The sequence below is a fragment of the Azolla caroliniana genome, unplaced genomic scaffold (assembly GCF_043228905.1).
Source record: "Azolla caroliniana isolate FFs.n. ecotype wild unplaced genomic scaffold, voAzoCaro1.0.p SCAF_139, whole genome shotgun sequence".
Classification (NCBI taxonomy): Eukaryota; Viridiplantae; Streptophyta; class Polypodiopsida; order Salviniales; family Salviniaceae; genus Azolla; species Azolla caroliniana.
In genome coordinates, this window is record NW_028230574.1 from 2639 (window position 1) to 19750 (window position 17112).

General features: G+C 37.1%; 2 protein-coding genes across 2 annotated transcripts; both read left to right on the forward strand.

Annotated features, from left to right (window-relative positions):
• Positions 1-1713: 1713 nt before the first annotated feature.
• On the forward strand, positions 1714-7813 carry LOC147849051 (NADH dehydrogenase ubiquinone 1 beta subcomplex subunit). The gene is made up of 4 exons (XM_087337836.1): positions 1714-1875; positions 2462-2548; positions 7225-7320; positions 7411-7813. Exons 1-4 carry the CDS (start codon positions 1759-1761, stop codon positions 7465-7467), a joined length of 357 nt encoding a protein of 118 aa, XP_087193962.1. The 5' UTR covers positions 1714-1758; the 3' UTR covers positions 7468-7813.
• Positions 7814-9654: 1841 nt separating this feature from the next.
• Positions 9655-15576, forward strand: LOC147849052 (uncharacterized). Its single transcript, XM_087337842.1, has 9 exons — positions 9655-9795; positions 9936-10000; positions 12318-12462; positions 12561-12801; positions 13387-13515; positions 13599-13648; positions 13741-13838; positions 13951-14235; positions 14822-15576. Exons 1-9 carry the CDS (start codon positions 9780-9782, stop codon positions 15308-15310), a joined length of 1518 nt encoding a protein of 505 aa, XP_087193968.1. The 5' UTR covers positions 9655-9779; the 3' UTR covers positions 15311-15576.
• Positions 15577-17112: the final 1536 nt, after the last annotated feature.

The following is a 17112-nucleotide window of genomic DNA, read 5'->3' on the forward strand; positions in this document are numbered from 1 at the left end:
TCTAGACTTAGTTAGAAAAGTTATTATATGTTGGAACATTAGTGCAACTAGAATGATAATCATGGATGGGGAAGTGAAATTAATGTTATTTAATGCCATGACAACACAAGTTTTGCTTTATGGAGTAGAAGTGTGGAGACTCGGGAGGCACTATCCCTCTTAATGCATGGAATGAGATTGAGAAGATTCAAATTATGTTTTAAGGAGACACTGGGAGTTAAATTCACTACGTCCCTTCGAGATATGCTCTTGGAAACACGTGTTCAACCTATGTATAAAGATATCGGCTCGAAAGAGAGTATATAAATACATTACAAAAGTCAAGAATATGCCAAATCATAAATTACCGCATTTGGCTTGGAATGTTGGATGTAAACTACAAATGAATCACATGAGCAAAATTCTCTCATTTGATTGGTTAGTTGATATCAAAAAATGGTTCAAAGATGGGGTGTAGAAGATCTCTCAGAGCTTTCAAGTGATGCTATGAAATGTGGTTTATGATGAAAGGTTAATGGAATCACTAAGGAAGAAGTGGGAAGATGGCAAAAGGAAAACATTAAAATATTACATTTCAAACATTAATCCTGAATGTTGGGTTCAATATAAGGCAAGAAGGCCTATTGATTGTAGTCAACCTTATCTCATTACTAACATGAGTATTAACTTTGGTATAGTCCTAACTCTCTCTCTCTCTCTCTCAAAGAACCCAAGTTTGATCCTGACAATGGGCTCAATCCTATCTAGTAGATCACAACTGGTTTCCTATGGATGTCACATATCTCTCTCTTTGCATGTAGAACCCATCCTTTTTTCCTATTATTTGTACCATCCTTCCATCCAACTTAGCTTACATTCTCTTTGTATGTGGTGTAGAGTGTTGGGTCATAAGAAAGGAGAATTCTTGACTATGTATATTTTGCCTTCAACAAGTGTTGGAGTTTGAGTATTAGGCTCAATTACAATGCCCCACCTTCTATCACAATCAAGTTTGCTTTCCACACACTTCTAGTTCCTACACATGTTCCTTCAAAAGTCTCAACAAGCTTACATTCTCTTTGTATGTGGTGTAGAGTGTTGGGCCATAGGAAAGGAGAATTCTTGACTATGCATATTTTGCCTTCAACAAGTGTTGGAGTTTGAGTATTAGGCTCGATTACAATGCTCCACCTTCTATCACAGTCAAGTTTGCTTTCCACACACTTCTAGTTCCTACACATGTTCCTTCAGAAGTCTCGACAAGCTCTCCCAATTGCAACATCTGGTAGCAAAATTCTCAAGCATCAAGAGTCATTGCGCAATTCCGCACGTGCCACATAGAAAACATTTCCATACAACATGTTTGGCATCCAATCGAGAGACAAACAAACTCTTATCGATCGATTTGCTCGTCTTTATCGGATGAAGTCCAGTATTGTCGTTCCATCCATCTCCCGGCATAGGAAATCCCCGTATCCTCGCTCTTGATGGCCCTCTATATATGAACGAAGCTATCCATCCAATCTCTTTTGTTTCATTCTCTTCTCGTTTCCTCTCTTCTCATCTAGCCCAAGACCAGAGGGTAGCCTTCGAAATTCTAGAAAGTAAAGGCTAAATTTGGTATTTTCAGAAACTAAGGTAATTAATTAAATAATACATATTATTGATTTAAGTAATTAATTAAGTAAATAAATATGAAAAGGCTCTGGTTTTTTCTTCACTGATGAAACCGGAGAGTCTGTTCTGTCGAGACAGAGAATCTGCTCTGCGTTTGTCGCGATGGCGATGAGGAATTTAGCTTCTGCATTCCGAAGGAACGTTGCCCGTAGAGCGTTTCTTCCCCTCAGGTCTGGAATGGGACAGCCTGTTGGGTCTATGCACGTCCCTGATCAGCCCGTAAGTCGATTCTTCTCTCTCTCGATTTCCTTGTTTGCCGTTTCTTCTCTTTCTTTCGGTTGATTCCTTGAAATTCAGGTAAATAAATGAAATTGTTTTCTTCTGTGTCTGCGTCCTCTGATTCGTTGGAAATTAGGTCAAGGATCTCTCGTTGGTTCCACAGTATGTCGAATGACGCCCTCTTTTCTGTGTCCATGCATTCCTCAAAATCATGTCAATGAACGGGTTTTACCTTTTTCGTGCTCTCTAATTTATTCAAAAGTAGGGGTAAGGAGTACCTAATTTTTGGAACTTCAGTGAAAGAATGATAGTATTTTTGTTTTGTTCCTGTCTATTGATGAATATGTAATTTTTTCCCTTGTCTATATATGTCGAGTTCTTGAAATTTAAGTCAAAGGAAAATCTGAGATTTTCTCTATTTCTGGCTATTGATTTCATTAAAATTAGGTCAAATATGCCCTATGTTTTCTTGGATCATGTGACATACATGTCATGTAAAATGCTACATATGTCTGTTGTAGGAATTGTTTCTTAATTGTTTGATGCAGTGGAAATTTAAATCTTGATTCATGGATTGAATATGTAGCTTCCTGAAGAAGATGAGCTGGTTTGGGATGATGGAAGTGCATATCCCGAAACTTGTTTGGATCAAGTTGCTCCCATGGTTGGAAAGGTATTCTCCTTTCTTATCATTTGATTGCTTAAGATGATGTCATTTGAACATCTAGGTAGAGCAACTCATTACATTATATGGAACTTTATCTTCATCTTTGGTTGCCATGTTAACTATATAGAGTTTAAACGGATGCTATACCTAGATATTGTGTTTCTCTTTCGTTATGGAATTTTACATGCTAGACTTGAATCTCTTGAGCAGGATACTTTGTGTGTTGCTAATACATGGTTTTGAAGCATGTCAAAGTGAAAACGTAATATTTTAAAAGTGGGAATCCCAAGTTTTATTTTTATTTTGTACACCCTTGAGGTGCACAAGCTACAGCATCTGTGTATTAATATGACTTATGTATCATTTGTTCCTACAGTGTTATTAGAAGTCTTTTCAGTCCATGCCAAGGCCTTCCATTATGGGAGACATAGCAATATAATATCCATCCTTGTTTATCAAATTTAACAGAAAGATACACCCATAATGTGTAATGTTGCACAATGCATGCCTGAAACCATTGTGTTTCTAGAATTCTATGAAAAAATAATTAGGACATCCACTAGGCCAAAATTAGAGTTTCTACCACTCAGACTTTTTGGAAATGCATCAATAATTTCGACAGCAATCTATATTCTTTTGTTTTTGGTTTTAAGGTTGAGGCTAAGTATGCATTACAATACCTTCAAAAAATTGAAGAATACTTGCCATGTGAGGTAAGATTGTACTTAGTTGTAAGAGAATGATAGAGAAAAAGTCAGAATTCAATATTCTGAATGTATTTCTTGTCATCTCTACTTCCATATGTTCCAGTACATCATGGATTTCTTGCAATTTCTTGCTCATTCAGTCCGGTGATTAGCAAATCATCAACATAAAGCACAAAAATTAGTAAATTTTCTCCACCCTTTTGGACATAGAGAGTACTTTCTGTTGGGCTGTTCACAAAACCAAGTTGAAGAAGATGAGCATGGATCTTTGCATTCCACGCTCAGGTACTCGAATCAAGCCATACAAAGCTTTAAATATCTTGCAAACTTTAGTTTCTGCACCTTTAATGACAAAACCGGGAGGTTGAGCTAGATAAACCTCTTCTTCTAAATCTCCATTTAAGAAGGCAGTTTCAATGTCCAATTGGTGAACCTTCCATCCTTTATTTGCAGCTGTAGCAACTGTAGCTCTGATTGTAGTCATCCTTGAAGTGGGGGTGAAGGTTTCTTTATAGTCTATCCCCTCTTTTTAGGAACAACCTTTTGCTACAAGTCTTGCTTTAAAACGATGAAGGCTACCATTCACATTGTGCTTGACTTTGTAAATCCACTTGGTAGCATTAGCTTTTCTACCTTTAGCTAGATCACATAACTCCCCAGTGTTGTTCTTATATATGGACACAAGTTCTGATTTAATGGTGTCAACCCAATGGTCATGTTCTAATGCATCCTCTAGAGAGAGTGATTCCTCATCACAAATTTCAGTGATAAGAGCATTATGCACATAATGCAGTTCAGCTCGCTGATTGGTTGACCGGGTTTTACCTTGAAGAGGAAATGTGAGCTTACTGTCCATAAGGGTGTTAATCAGCCATTTAGGGACTGTTCTGGCTTGCTTAGAAGAGGCTTATTCTTCCTCTAATTCCGTGTCAACATCATGTTGATTAATGGCTTGTAAATCAGCATTATTATCAACAATGTTTGGTTGCTCATTTATAACCACATTGGACCGTTGCTGGAGATCAATTTGAGCATTGTTTGGCTGCTTTACATCTCTGTTTGGAGCATGCTGTTGCTGTTGTAAAACCTGCGCATTACCTCCATGAGATTGGACTAGTTTATCACCTTCAAACACAATTTTGGAGCAATGGTAACAAAGTATCAAATGCATTTGGTTGATCAAGATTTGGCTCTTTGGAGCAATCCTGAAGTGGTTGAGCTTCATTTTCAGCAAATATCACATCCTGGCTGATGATGATCTTATTGGTAGTGGGCTGAAACAACCGATAACCCTTGCTTTCCTTGCTGTAGCCAACAAAAAGGCATTTTGTTGCCTTGTCTTTGTTATCTGTGGGACAAAAGGCACGAGGTGTGAAACGAATCTTAACAAGGAGACGAGTAGGTCAGTATGAAAAGGAGAATCGACCCGAGCACTGGCAACCGATGAAGGAGAAACGGAATACAAACAGCCGGGAATAAAGGCCAAGAATCAAGAGGGAGTAGTTGAAGTGCGCCAGGGAGAGAATAGGATATATATAAATTGATTGAGCAATAGAAGAAGGACAAGGGGAGAATATAGATATATGTATGCTATATAGGGAGAAAGTAACCGATATATAGTTGGCCTGTATTGTCTTTGTAACCGATATATGCAATAATCAATACAAATACTTTTGGGGTCACCTCTGTGTCTGTTTCATCTTAATCTTTACTTTTGATTCTATTATTTAGAAGTTGTAAGTGCAAATCAATCTTAATCGTCTATCGTGTAACTGTTCGGCCCTACTGAGTCCTATATTAAGTCCCCTACGCAACCACGATTCCTTGACCCGATTACTCAAGGGAGTAATAAAATGTTTATTCCCAAGAAGGAGATAACAATCTTGTAAGGCGCTGCTGTGGTGGCACAAAGGCATTAGCCAAGCTTCCAAATATTCTCATGTGGCCAATATTTGTCTTGTGACCATTCCTAGTGTCATATGGAGTGATAGTTAAGTGATTAAGTGGGGCATCTAATTAAAACATGGTTTGCACACATTACAGCTTCCAACCAAAACTTGTGAGGTAGGTTCTTACCTTTGAGCATCCATTTTGCCATCTCCATGGGAGATCTATTATTTCTCTCAGCCAAACCATTTTGTTGTGGTGTGTATGGAGTGGTGCATTGATGGATAATACCGCTGTCCTTCAAGAGTGTTGACCTCTTGAGCCATGTACTCATCCCCTCTACCGATGCGAAGAGTAAGCTTTTATGACCGCTGAGATTTTCAGCAAGGTGTAAGAATTCTCTGAAGTATGAAAAAACATTGAATTTCTCCTTCAAAGGATATACCCAAGTGTGTTGGGTAACATCATCAATGAATGTAAAAAAATAAAGATAACCTCCAATTGATGGTGTCCGCATTGGGCTGCATACATAACTATGTACAAGTTGAAGCCTGTGTGTTGCCAAAACATTTGCAGATTTTGGTAATGAAAATCTTTACATCTTTCCTGGAATACAGCCCTTACAAACATGATTAGATGCAGAAGGAAGATTGCATACCATATCATGATTACTAAGCCTTGCAAGGCTGCTGAAATTTAAATGGCCGAACCGAGCATGCCATAGTTTGGAATTGGTTTGTGTTTGGGCATCCACCGTGAATGCATTTTGGTCATCAAATTTCGGATATATGTCAAGCTTGTAAAGGTTGTTGAACAAACTACCTGTTATGACAGTGATATTGCCCTTTGTACAATCATGTACTGTGCAAATGGACATGATATCCATGCAGCGCAATGATAGAAACTAAAAGGTTTTTCTTAATGCTAGGGACATAGAAAACATTGTTCAAGGTAACTACATCCCCATTGACAGCTGTAATATGAACTTGACCAATGTCTTTGATGATGTAAGAAGTGTTATTGGCACAAGAAACTATGACTACTTTATCACAAGCATCTTCAAGTGTGACAAATTTTTTTGCAAGAGGTTATGTGCTTAGAAGCACCACTATCAAAATACCAATCATCCTTAGACTCACCGATAAACATGTGTCATCCTTTGGGGGATCATACATCATGTATATGGAGAACACTTGCTCATGTTGAGCAATGTGTGCTTCGTCCTTCTTACCAGTAGAGGTGGTAACACTAAGAGCAACTTGTTTTTTCTTCTCTTAACTAGCTTTCCTCTTTTGACATTCACTAATGTCGTGGCCTGGTTTACAGCAGTAATTGCACCTTATTTTGTTTTTGTCCTTATTGGCCTTTGAACTTGGAAGAGGTAACAAAAGCTTGATCACCAGTATGACGAACATCTTGATTTGGTCGAGATTGAGATTCCTGTAAGAGAAGGGAGATTAGCTCATCAAAGCTGAACCTCCCTTTACCTCTTGTAAGAAGCCTTATTGTAGTGGCAAAGCCTTGATATGAATATGGAAGAGCTGCAAGAACTTTAGAAACTAATTGCTTGTCTGAAATCACTTCATCAATGTTGAGTAATTGTTCCTTGAGGTCTGTAATCTTTGTCCAAAAGTATCCATCGAATCACCTTACATCTTTGACTCTTCAAGTTGCTGCTTGAGCATAGCAAATCTTACTTCATTCCTTTGAGCCTATAAGGGTCTTTAACACATTCCAAGCACTTATTGGAGGTGGTACAAGATCTTTTGGAGGTTTGAAGTATTTCAATGCACTGTACAAAAAGTTCCTAAAATCTTATAAATTATTAATCCTTGTCATCAAAACACCAACATTCTCACCTTATGTCAACTGGTTCTCAAGGTTTCGAACTTGGATTTGATTCCACATCTCATATTTTAATATCAGAGTTCACCACTGACAAATATTCAAGAATTAAACACTGTTAGTCTTTATGACAGCTCAGTCTAGAAAGTGGAATTTTTATTACTCTTCTTGATTGTTTTTGGTATTAATCTGAATACTCATTATCCTCCCATATTGAAATATCTTAGCACTTTTCACATGCAGTATGAAGCATTAGCATGGCTATGTGGTGGATTGAGTATTTATGGACTCGTCGGACTTTTGGCAGTCTGGAATGACAAGCCTTCAAAGATGCCTTACGTATGTATACTATTCTATGATCATGCGTTTATCATCAATATTCAAGGTAAGCGTATTAATTCAGTGGTTCTTGTTTGATTGGTTTTGCAGGCTCCAAAGGAGTTTCCCTACGATAACCTTCGAGTTGAGCTTGGTGGAGAACCCTGAATCATTATAAGAAATTGTGCTGTAGTGTTCAAGGAGCTTCAGGATGCTATCAATAAAAGCATTTGGTGTTTGATAATGTCATTGTTGACAGTAAATTTTTGTAATTTCAGAACTTTAATGCCGTAGTTGATAATAATTCTTTTTAGTAATTTCAGAACTTTTTTTGGGCCCAATGTGGCTTTTGCTACTTTGTTGCATGAATCCTGGGCTTAATGTATACTCACTTTAAGTGTATTAGTACAGTTTGAATGCAGTATGCACATATACATGATGAGATGTTCATGAACGAAACAGTTCGAAGTAGAATAAATTGAAAGCAATATGGCAATTACTAAAAGCTTTTTTACTGTATTTGTCATGACCCATTACTTTTACAAAGTTGAACATGTTTGTAGCTTAATAACCCCCTAGTTCAACTTTGATGGATTCAATTTTTGTGATGGAATTAAAGTGATATTTCTATTTTATCCATTGCCAGACCGTCAGATTTATTCTGTTATCTCTATTTTTGGGGTCTCTTTTGTAGCTCATGAGTACAAATAAGATAAGAATGTTATAGGTTGTAAGAAAGGTAATATAGAAAAATGTAAGAAAACAATGTATTAGAGATGCATATAAGCAATTGTATTCAGTGTGGGACAAATGAAATAATTGGTCATGTCAAGAAGAGATAAAGTGTTGTATTGATATGACAAATCTTGTAGAAAATAATGATTATCATGGTCACTGTCAAATTAATGGATGGGAGAGGCCTTTGCATTGAATGAAGTGCACACCTAAGATATTCCACTCACCCTTTCATTGTGCTCAAGCGCACCAAGCACCCTCAAGTGAAGGACATGAGACAAACCAAAACTCCCATTGGTGTTCCATACCATTAATTATTGCCTTATGTTATGCTTAGGTAATACTTAGGTAGTTGAATAACAAGTTTGAAGAAGAGAGCTTAGCCTCACCAATAAAGTCTTGTCAATGTCCTAATTATGTCGTGATGAAGAGGGTAGCTAGTCCTCTTCATATAGTTGGGAAACCAACTATCCTAGGAACTAGAACAAGCCCACAGGGACCTATAACACTAGCTACCCCCTTCATTAAGGCATCGTGAAACGTTGTCAAGACTATTGGTGAGGTCAAGCTCTCTTCTTTGGATTTATTAGTCAACAACAACGGTGGGGCATAAGGTAATAATTAATGGTATGGGACACTAATATTACTTTATGTTTGTCTCATGTCCTTCACTCGAGGATGCTCGGTGTAGTTAGGCACCCTTATTCCTTTCTTCTTAATCTCTTATTCTTTTGCTCATCATTAGTTCGATACAATCACAAGGGGCTCAATGTTTAGCAAGACAAAGATGTTGTGTTTAATGCTAACTTAATGTCATGTTTCCACAACACTATGCCTTGGTTCTTTAGTAGTGATTTAGAGTAGGGTTTGGATATTTTCAAGTAAAAAGCTAATGAAAGCCTAGACAAATCCCACCCTCCCTCTTTTTAAATACCTTCTCAATATGTGGATGGCACAAGTTGTTACATTCATGACCATGAACTATAGGATCAACCTCATCATTTGGCCATTGTTTATGCTTCAAAACCTGTTTTGAAGAATGTTGCTAATACATGGGATAAACAATTGTGTGTGTGTTTTATAAGTATGAAATAGACTCATGCAATAGAGTAGATGTGGAAGTGGGTGGTGAGTGAATGAGGTTAGCTTTGCCAATATGTGAACAAGGCAGGTTGCATGTATGGTAACACTCAAGTAGTTATGCTATCAACACAAGGTCATTCGTGGCTTCAAATCCTTAGTTTCATAGCATCCTTATTACATTGTACAACACTTCTCCTAAACTACGCAACACAACAATGTATCAGATTAAGGCTTCACGATCTCAAATAGTGGACATAACCATCTTGACTACAACTATACATAATGACTTTATGATCTCGACAATGGCTTTGCAAAATGACCTCACGATCTCAGAACTTTATTGACGTAAACATCTCGACTATAGCTCTACATTACTTCTGCTAAAACTACACGCCACATCAATGCATCGAAGTACTGACGACAAGGTACACGATCCAAAAACCGGTTAGTTTTGATGGTAAGGGTATGATGTATCTATCTTGCTTTTCTTGAATTTCTGGTCTCAAAGAAGGTAGTGTAAAGAAATAGCCTTATTTTGGAGCTCAGAACATACCCTTTATAGAAAATAGCACACACAGATGACTAGAACACATCAATATATATACATATGAATATCTATATAAATATGTTGTTCTGACACGATTCTTCCCCTGTGTCAGAGAATGGCCAGAAGCACAGGTACCTTGGTATTGCATACATGTCTATCCATTTCTTTATTTCTTCATTGGATCTTTCTCTGCTTTTTCCTCTCTTTTTTTAATCCTTGCTCTGTTTCTCCCCTCAACCCGAAATTTGGACGTCAATGAATTTTTCCGCAGATATTGGAGTCCAAGAAATCGAACTTGAAACTCTGGCAGAATATGGAGATCAATCATCTACACAGGTTCGATTTTTATGTGTTAATATTTTTATTTTAGTATTTTATTTACTTCAAAGCACTGCTATTTAAGGATGTGTGAACATGGTTTAACATAACAAAGGAGGAAAATGAATACTCACATCCAAATCTGGTTAGCTTTCCTTTCTATTTGAGCCTACGCCGAGGATTCACTTATTTGATTTGGTTCTGATGAATTTTATGAAGATGAAACGATTGAATATATGCTAATGCAATGGCATGGATAGAAGATATCATTTTTATTAGCCTGTACCCAGTGACTTCACATAAAAATGTTTATAATTGTGATTTGATGATGGGGTTTTTGCTCTCTCAAAGCATTTTTTCTAATAGATCAAGGGCTTTTATAATGGTTGTGTATGTCTATATGCATGTGGATTTCTATATTTCTACCCATTCATCCATATGCGTTTACATGGAGATAAGTGCCTGCAGGCATATAAACAGCAATCTGAAATTAAGAAACCCAAGTAATCCTACTATTGATAAGATTATACACTCATATTTATGTGTATATATACATATTTATACTGATATCGATGGGTAAACATACCTGTATAGCTGTGTGTATAACATATTTACATCCAGACACATTTACACAATGAAAGACCCTGAAAAGTCATGCCTTTCTCATCATCAGAATGGAATATTTGTCCCATGTTCACATTTCAACAATCATACAGGAAATCCTTCTTTAGCGAATAAGGTTATTTTATAAACATTTGAAACTATATTGAGTTCTTTGGTGTCAAAACTGGTTGAAAATACTGACACCTCACAGAATGTTTCTTTAAATATTGCACCCACAACCATGAACACACGCACGCACACACAACTGACCATTGGCTTTTCTAATGCTAGTGGCAAAACCTCAATGCAAGGTTCTGGGGTGTGAACCCAGATATACCCTTTTCGCTGAAATTGTCTGAAGAGGCAGCCAGGATTAGAGAAGAGTTGTCAACAAAACTTATCTAAATAAAGGATGTAAATCAATATAAAGTGTTTAAGAGCCTCTGGATGGCTTGCCACATAGGCCTATGATGCATGCCAACAGCGTTGCTTCTTTCAAATTCTGGGAATGTTAAAAGTGTCATTTCCCGTGATAACTATTTCTCCTTATCCATTTCATGTATTTGAATACTTACTTCCATCAGGACTAGCAAGATTGTACCATCTTGAAATAATACCATGATGAATCCTGAAGGGTACCGCTGAGAGCAAAATTGTCTTTTCCACAGTTCTGAATACTTTCTCCCTTATAAGATTGATGCACAAAGCTCCAAACATTTGTCCATTTAGAATGGAATTTTAGTAAAAAAAAATACAGATGTTTAAGAAATCAATCCCCCATGCATACACAAGGTCTGTAATCGAAGCGAACAAAGAACTTTCAAATTGCATTTAGTTTGCCGAAATTTCTCTAGTATTTTTCATGTAAATATCAATATGCTTATGTAACCATGAAATAAGTGTTTAATATCTCGCACACATGGATGATATTGTAATTTCAGTTATAATACATTGAATAAGAATGAAATATAAAAGTTGAAATGTCTCTTAGAGACCCTTTAGTGTGGAGACATTATGAATCTTTTATGATGTTTTAGGGAAATCATTCACTTATATGACCCAATCGCTCTCATTAAGATTCTTCTTGCTATTATAGAATATATTTAAAAGATGGGAATATTCAAAAATAATTTGTAGGGAATGATCTCTCCAACCCACACCTGGATCCCATATAAGCTTTACAAGGGTCTTCTGTCATATGTCCTATTAATTAATGTCTTTTTACTGTTTTGAGTTCACTCTGCATGTTTTTCAAGATGTACATTTGAGATGTTCTGATCAGTTTATCCTCAGAGGAAATGAAGAGGGTTGGGGAAAACTGCAATGAAGAGCGTGATGATGTCATTATCTCTTGAGATATACCCTTCCCTCCTTCTCGCTCCCAGTCATTGTAGTTCGATAACACGGCTATTATCCTCTTATTTCTTCCTTTGAATCATTTCGAGAATAGGTGTAATGTAAAATTGTGTCCAACAAAGATATAGTGTTTATGGAGATTATTCTGTCTTGCAATGCCACAATTTAACCTGAATGTAAAGATAAATACTTATTGAAAATGAGCGAATTGTTTCTGTTAAGCCAATTGATAACTCACAAATACTAACTTCAAAGTTGACCGGCTGGATATTGGCATCTGGATATTAGAAAATATGCATCGTCAAAGGTAGCATACACACACATTTACTCACTCTATACATCCAATCTCCTGAATAGACCTAGTTTACTACTGCAGGAAGTATCAATACCAGGCACAAATTTTGAAGAAAATACTGGGGGAATGTTGCAGATAATAAGTCGACTTCCAGTTATCAGTCAAGCCTCATCACGATTTTCTGAAACAGCATCATCTTTTGGACAGGGACTTGCAAGTCTTCTTGGTAAGGAAATTGTGCTTTTTCCTGCAGTCTATCAAAATCACTCAGCACTGAAGTTTTCTACTCTATGGAGTAATGATGAGAGTATTGTATTGTTACAGATGAAAATTTAAGTTATAATGATCACTCTAGAAATCCAACACAAGACGGAAGGAATACATCAATCTCCTCATCTTCTCAGGTTAGAGACTCATTTGCTCCAAGTGTCAGCAATTCAGGCCTCTCCACAGTACAAGATCTCAGGATAGAAAAAGCTGCTGAAATTTTGAATTCAACGGGTATGATGCTGGCAGAATATAAAGAACGTTTTTTTGGCATTAATCCACCTCTTCTATGGCAAGGGTTAGTTAAATTTCCTTGCAGCACATACACAATGTAGTCATAACCTCAAAATTTGCCATATCTTTTCAAAGCATACAAATAGAGATATCAGAAGACTTAGCAAGTTCCAGTGTCTGCATCTCCTTGATCCTTAAGATGTCAACATCCCTCAGGATGCTTGCTTGATGGTTTTATCATTTGGAGAGGGGTATGTCTAGACAACTTGTTCTTCAATCTCATGTTGAGCAGGATGTTTCCAGCCACTCAATCTCACAGGAGCATATGGTCGTAGCTTGATTAATCTCCGTCATTACCAGATGTTGGGTTCATAAAGAATATGCCTGACACACAAGCGTGGTCACAAATCTCTAAATGTTCAATGTGATAAGTACAAAAGGGCCCCTAAGGCGCCTAATCAATTACAATGTTCTAACGCATGTTGCCTGTAAAAGGATCCTCATGCCCTCTTCATATGCATTTAAGCAGAATTTCCAACTAAGACCTAGGCAATAGTGGGTGCAAGCTTCACTTTCGATGCTAAAATTTATCTTTTCATCTTATATACTTTTATTTCCCTCATTTCGTAAGTAATTATTGTTAAACCAGGATGCTTAATCGCATACAAACTACTTGGAGGGGTTCTATGGATGATGTTGGTTGGCTTCAGAAAATATCTGGATCTGGACATTTAAATGATCAGACTGAGAGATTTGAGCAGCTTCTTGACCTAGTATGGTATGTATGGACTCATCTTTTTTGCATTATGAATCTGTTTAGGGATTCTATATGCACATCAACCCTTAGCATTTTTCGTGCAGCCATGGAGCTCATCTTCTACCAGATAATTTGCTGTATCTTCTAGTACCAGGTTCAGTAGAATTTGGTTTATGCGTAAACTTGAGGGATTTAGGAACAAATCTTGGTGCTTAAAGAAGATTGTTTTTTTCTGCTTTATTGCAGGCCTTTTTAGCAATTATGGCCCACTTTATTTTACTGAAACCAGAGAATATTTCTCAAAACTTGGATTAACATGTCATATAGCAAAAATACATAGTGAGGTAATCATTTTTATTATTCATAAATGTTTATGATTGATTTCTTTTTGTTTTCCTTGTTTCTACCTTGTTTACACAGTGTAGTTTCCATTATAAACCTCAAATAACTTTGCAGGCTGCTGTTGAAACAAATGCTACAGTATTGAAAAACTATATTGAAGAATTGTACTGGGGTTCGGGAAAACAGGTGGCAATTCTCGGACACAGTAAAGGAGGAGTTGATGCAGCTGCAGCAATTGCTATGCACTGGCCAGATATGAAAGGAAAAGTTGTTGGACTTGTATTGGTTCAGAGCCCTTACGGTGGAAGTCCAATTGCAGCTGATATTCTTAGAGAAGGGCAGATAGCAGACGTTCAAACACGGTACCTTATTGAACTACTTATGCAAAAATTAGTCAAGGTAATAATGTCAAATATGTTTACATTTGGTGCCGTTTCTTCACTTTCAGAACTGTGTAATGGCTGAAATGAATATTAACATCACAAAGAGAGAGAATTAATAGACCTGAGTGCAGAAGCAATAGAAACCCTAAAAAACCAAGGTTACAAACAAGCATGCACTAGTTCAATCTTGTTATATTATTTCTGTATGTAATTGTTCATAAGCTTGGATTGTCAAAAAGAAGTGAATTTGTGATTATAAGTTTTAGGACAAAAGCGTGTGTTGATACGCCAGTGTACATATTCTTAATTAAAACCATGAATGCTTTCTAGTAAGTTTCTACAATGGACTGATCTAATCATGAATGCTTTCTACAATGGACTGAACATTAGATCCGTCAATTTAGTCTTGATCCTACAACCGCATGGTTAACCATTTCCGTGATGCCATCATGTTTACATATTTGATTTGTAATTGTAGCATTTGATGGACTTAAAAGAAATGCGCTTCACACTGCATAATGTGAAGCTAAATTTTGTATGAAGTTTCTTGTCTTGTTTCTAGTTGATGTTTTATTAACCTCAGACGAATGGTTTTATGACAGGGTGACATTCAGGCACTTGAAGACTTGACCTATATAAAGAGGCAGCATTTCCTTGCAAAACATTCTTTACCCCATGATTTCCCTGTTATTTCTTTTCATACAGAAGTGAGCATTGGTCCTAGTGTTATGTCAATGATGTCTCATATTGCACATGCAGAACTTCCTTGGCAAGTGTTAAATAGGGGTGCATCATCTGATGATGCAGTTATTCCCACAAAGCTACCAGTGGTAGTACCCCTTCCTGCTGTTATGGCTCTATGTGCAAAACATATAGAGTTGAGATACAACCACAAAAGTGATGGACTAGTTGTAAGAGAAGATGCAGAGGCCCCAGGTTCTGTTGTGGTTAGACCCAAGCGGAACCTCGATCATGGTTGGATGGTATACTCTCCTTCTCGAAAAGAAACCAATGAGCCTAATGCCCCACAAATGTGTGAAGCACTTCTGGTACTCCTTTTTGAGATCTGTAAGAAAACAAAAGCTGATTAGCTTCTAAGTCCATCTATGGTGGTGGTATACATTTGTATCATTCACACACACACACACACACATATATATATAGTACTTTTTGTGAGGAAATGTGCATCTATGACTCCATGAGAGAGGAGAAAATGGAAAAGGAAAATCAAATGATGCCACAAAATATGGTGATAAATCGTTGGATTTAATCCACATGCATGGAAACATTTGGATCATCACTTTTCTTGAAAGTAGTGCATTCCATCACAATCCCGATGATTTTCTATTTCTTACCATTATTGTCTAGGACAACAAATGCTTCAGATATGCCAGTGTGCATACCCACTGAATGCATTCTTTGGGAAAAAGACGTCGGGTTGCATATTGTTTAATGAGTGGGTGGGCCAGCATTGTACATCTCATTCTCTTTGCTTCAAGTTGCATGAGGGTAAGCAAAGCATAAATCAAAACAAATTTCATTTAGAAATTGTCAACAAAGGTTTGCAGCCTCTTCATACAATGACTCCATAACATTTTGTGCGTTGATAATTGTAGTAGGCCACATTACAAAGCACAATTGAAGGGTTTATAAACCTATGCATTTGTTTAGCTATTTGCATTTAATTAACAATGTGTGGAGGCGCCCCTTTGTATGCAAGTATTTGATCAGTGTATAATTGATTTTGGTGTGAACCCTAGGCGTGGCATTGAGCCTAGCATAAGGAGAAAGGAGGCTCATGACAATATCTATTGTGTATTGGTTGAACAAAGAGGAGCATGCCATAAATTATATCGATCAACGGAATGCTCAATGTTGCTTGGAGTAGCACTAATCATCATTCATTGTGTAGGTGACCTACACGAAGGCATTCCCATCCATAGAACTCTACATGATTGAACTTGTGAGTTCTAATGTGATCAGCATTACACAACATAAATAAATCGTGGTGACCCCACACGATTGAACTCAATGAGTTGTACCATAGGGGTTTCCAATGAAAGAACTCTTTAGGTAAACCTGTGTCTGGACAAGTCCACGATAGTTCACACCCGAATGTGTGTACAAGTACACATGATGGAGTAAGTTGGGCTCATGTTAGTTGGGCATTTGTCGAGATCAAGTATCGCCCAACCAAAGGACATTGGATTCTCAAAATCCAGATATGTTGGTCTAAATCCCACTGCTTGACAAATGTAAGGGTTAACCCAAATTCTCGTTTTGCAGAAGCTTGAATACTTTTGCCAGTTGTGGCAAGTCTACAATCGATAGGACGTCTTTGTTGTCATAGACCTACATGCCCTTCAAACCCCATAGTTCAATTTCTTGTCAGAGCCAAGCATTCAAACCCCCAAAACAATGATTATCGCCAAAACTTGGGCATTTGATTCCCAAAACATGTGAACCCAACAATGAGATCACTTGCCCATTGTATAGCTTTTTGGATCTCTCTAGCGAAATAAAAGTAGTGTTCTCTCTTTTAAAATGCAACATCACTCTCCTATTGAACACACACTTCATCTTATCCTTACATGGGTGCTTGATTTTGTCATGTACATTGACATCTTTGTATTTACTACATCCTTCATTGTCTTCATTTATGCATTGTAATCCTACTCCATTATCTTTAATAGGTATTAAAACCTTGACCCAATTGTTCAAATGCTTAAATCTTGCCATTTAAACTATGTTTTAATGTTTTCATGACCGTCAAGTTTCATATTTTCATTCTATTATCACTTAAACCTGAATCTTGACGTAATATAAAACTCAACTTTCTAGCTCTTTTCCCCCATTCACTCATGCCACATCACGATAATGTGTGGTGAAATTG

What these genes read in the sequence shown, in the direction of transcription:
- LOC147849051 (XM_087337836.1), top strand. Translation starts at nt 1,759, where the DNA reads ATGGCGATGAGGAATTTAGCTTCTGCATTCCGAAGGAACGTTGCCCGT. An exon ending in TGCACGTCCCTGATCAGCCC is followed by an intron (nt 1,876 to 2,461) that starts GTAAGTCGATTC and finishes TTGAATATGTAG; the next exon opens with CTTCCTGAAGAAGATGAGCT. An exon ending in TTGCTCCCATGGTTGGAAAG is followed by an intron (nt 2,549 to 7,224) that starts GTATTCTCCTTT and finishes TTTCACATGCAG; the next exon opens with TATGAAGCATTAGCATGGCT.
- LOC147849052 (XM_087337842.1), top strand. An exon ending in CAGCTTCTTGACCTAGTATG is followed by an intron (nt 13,516 to 13,598) that starts GTATGTATGGAC and finishes TTTTTCGTGCAG; the next exon opens with CCATGGAGCTCATCTTCTAC. An exon ending in TAGCAAAAATACATAGTGAG is followed by an intron (nt 13,839 to 13,950) that starts GTAATCATTTTT and finishes ATAACTTTGCAG; the next exon opens with GCTGCTGTTGAAACAAATGC.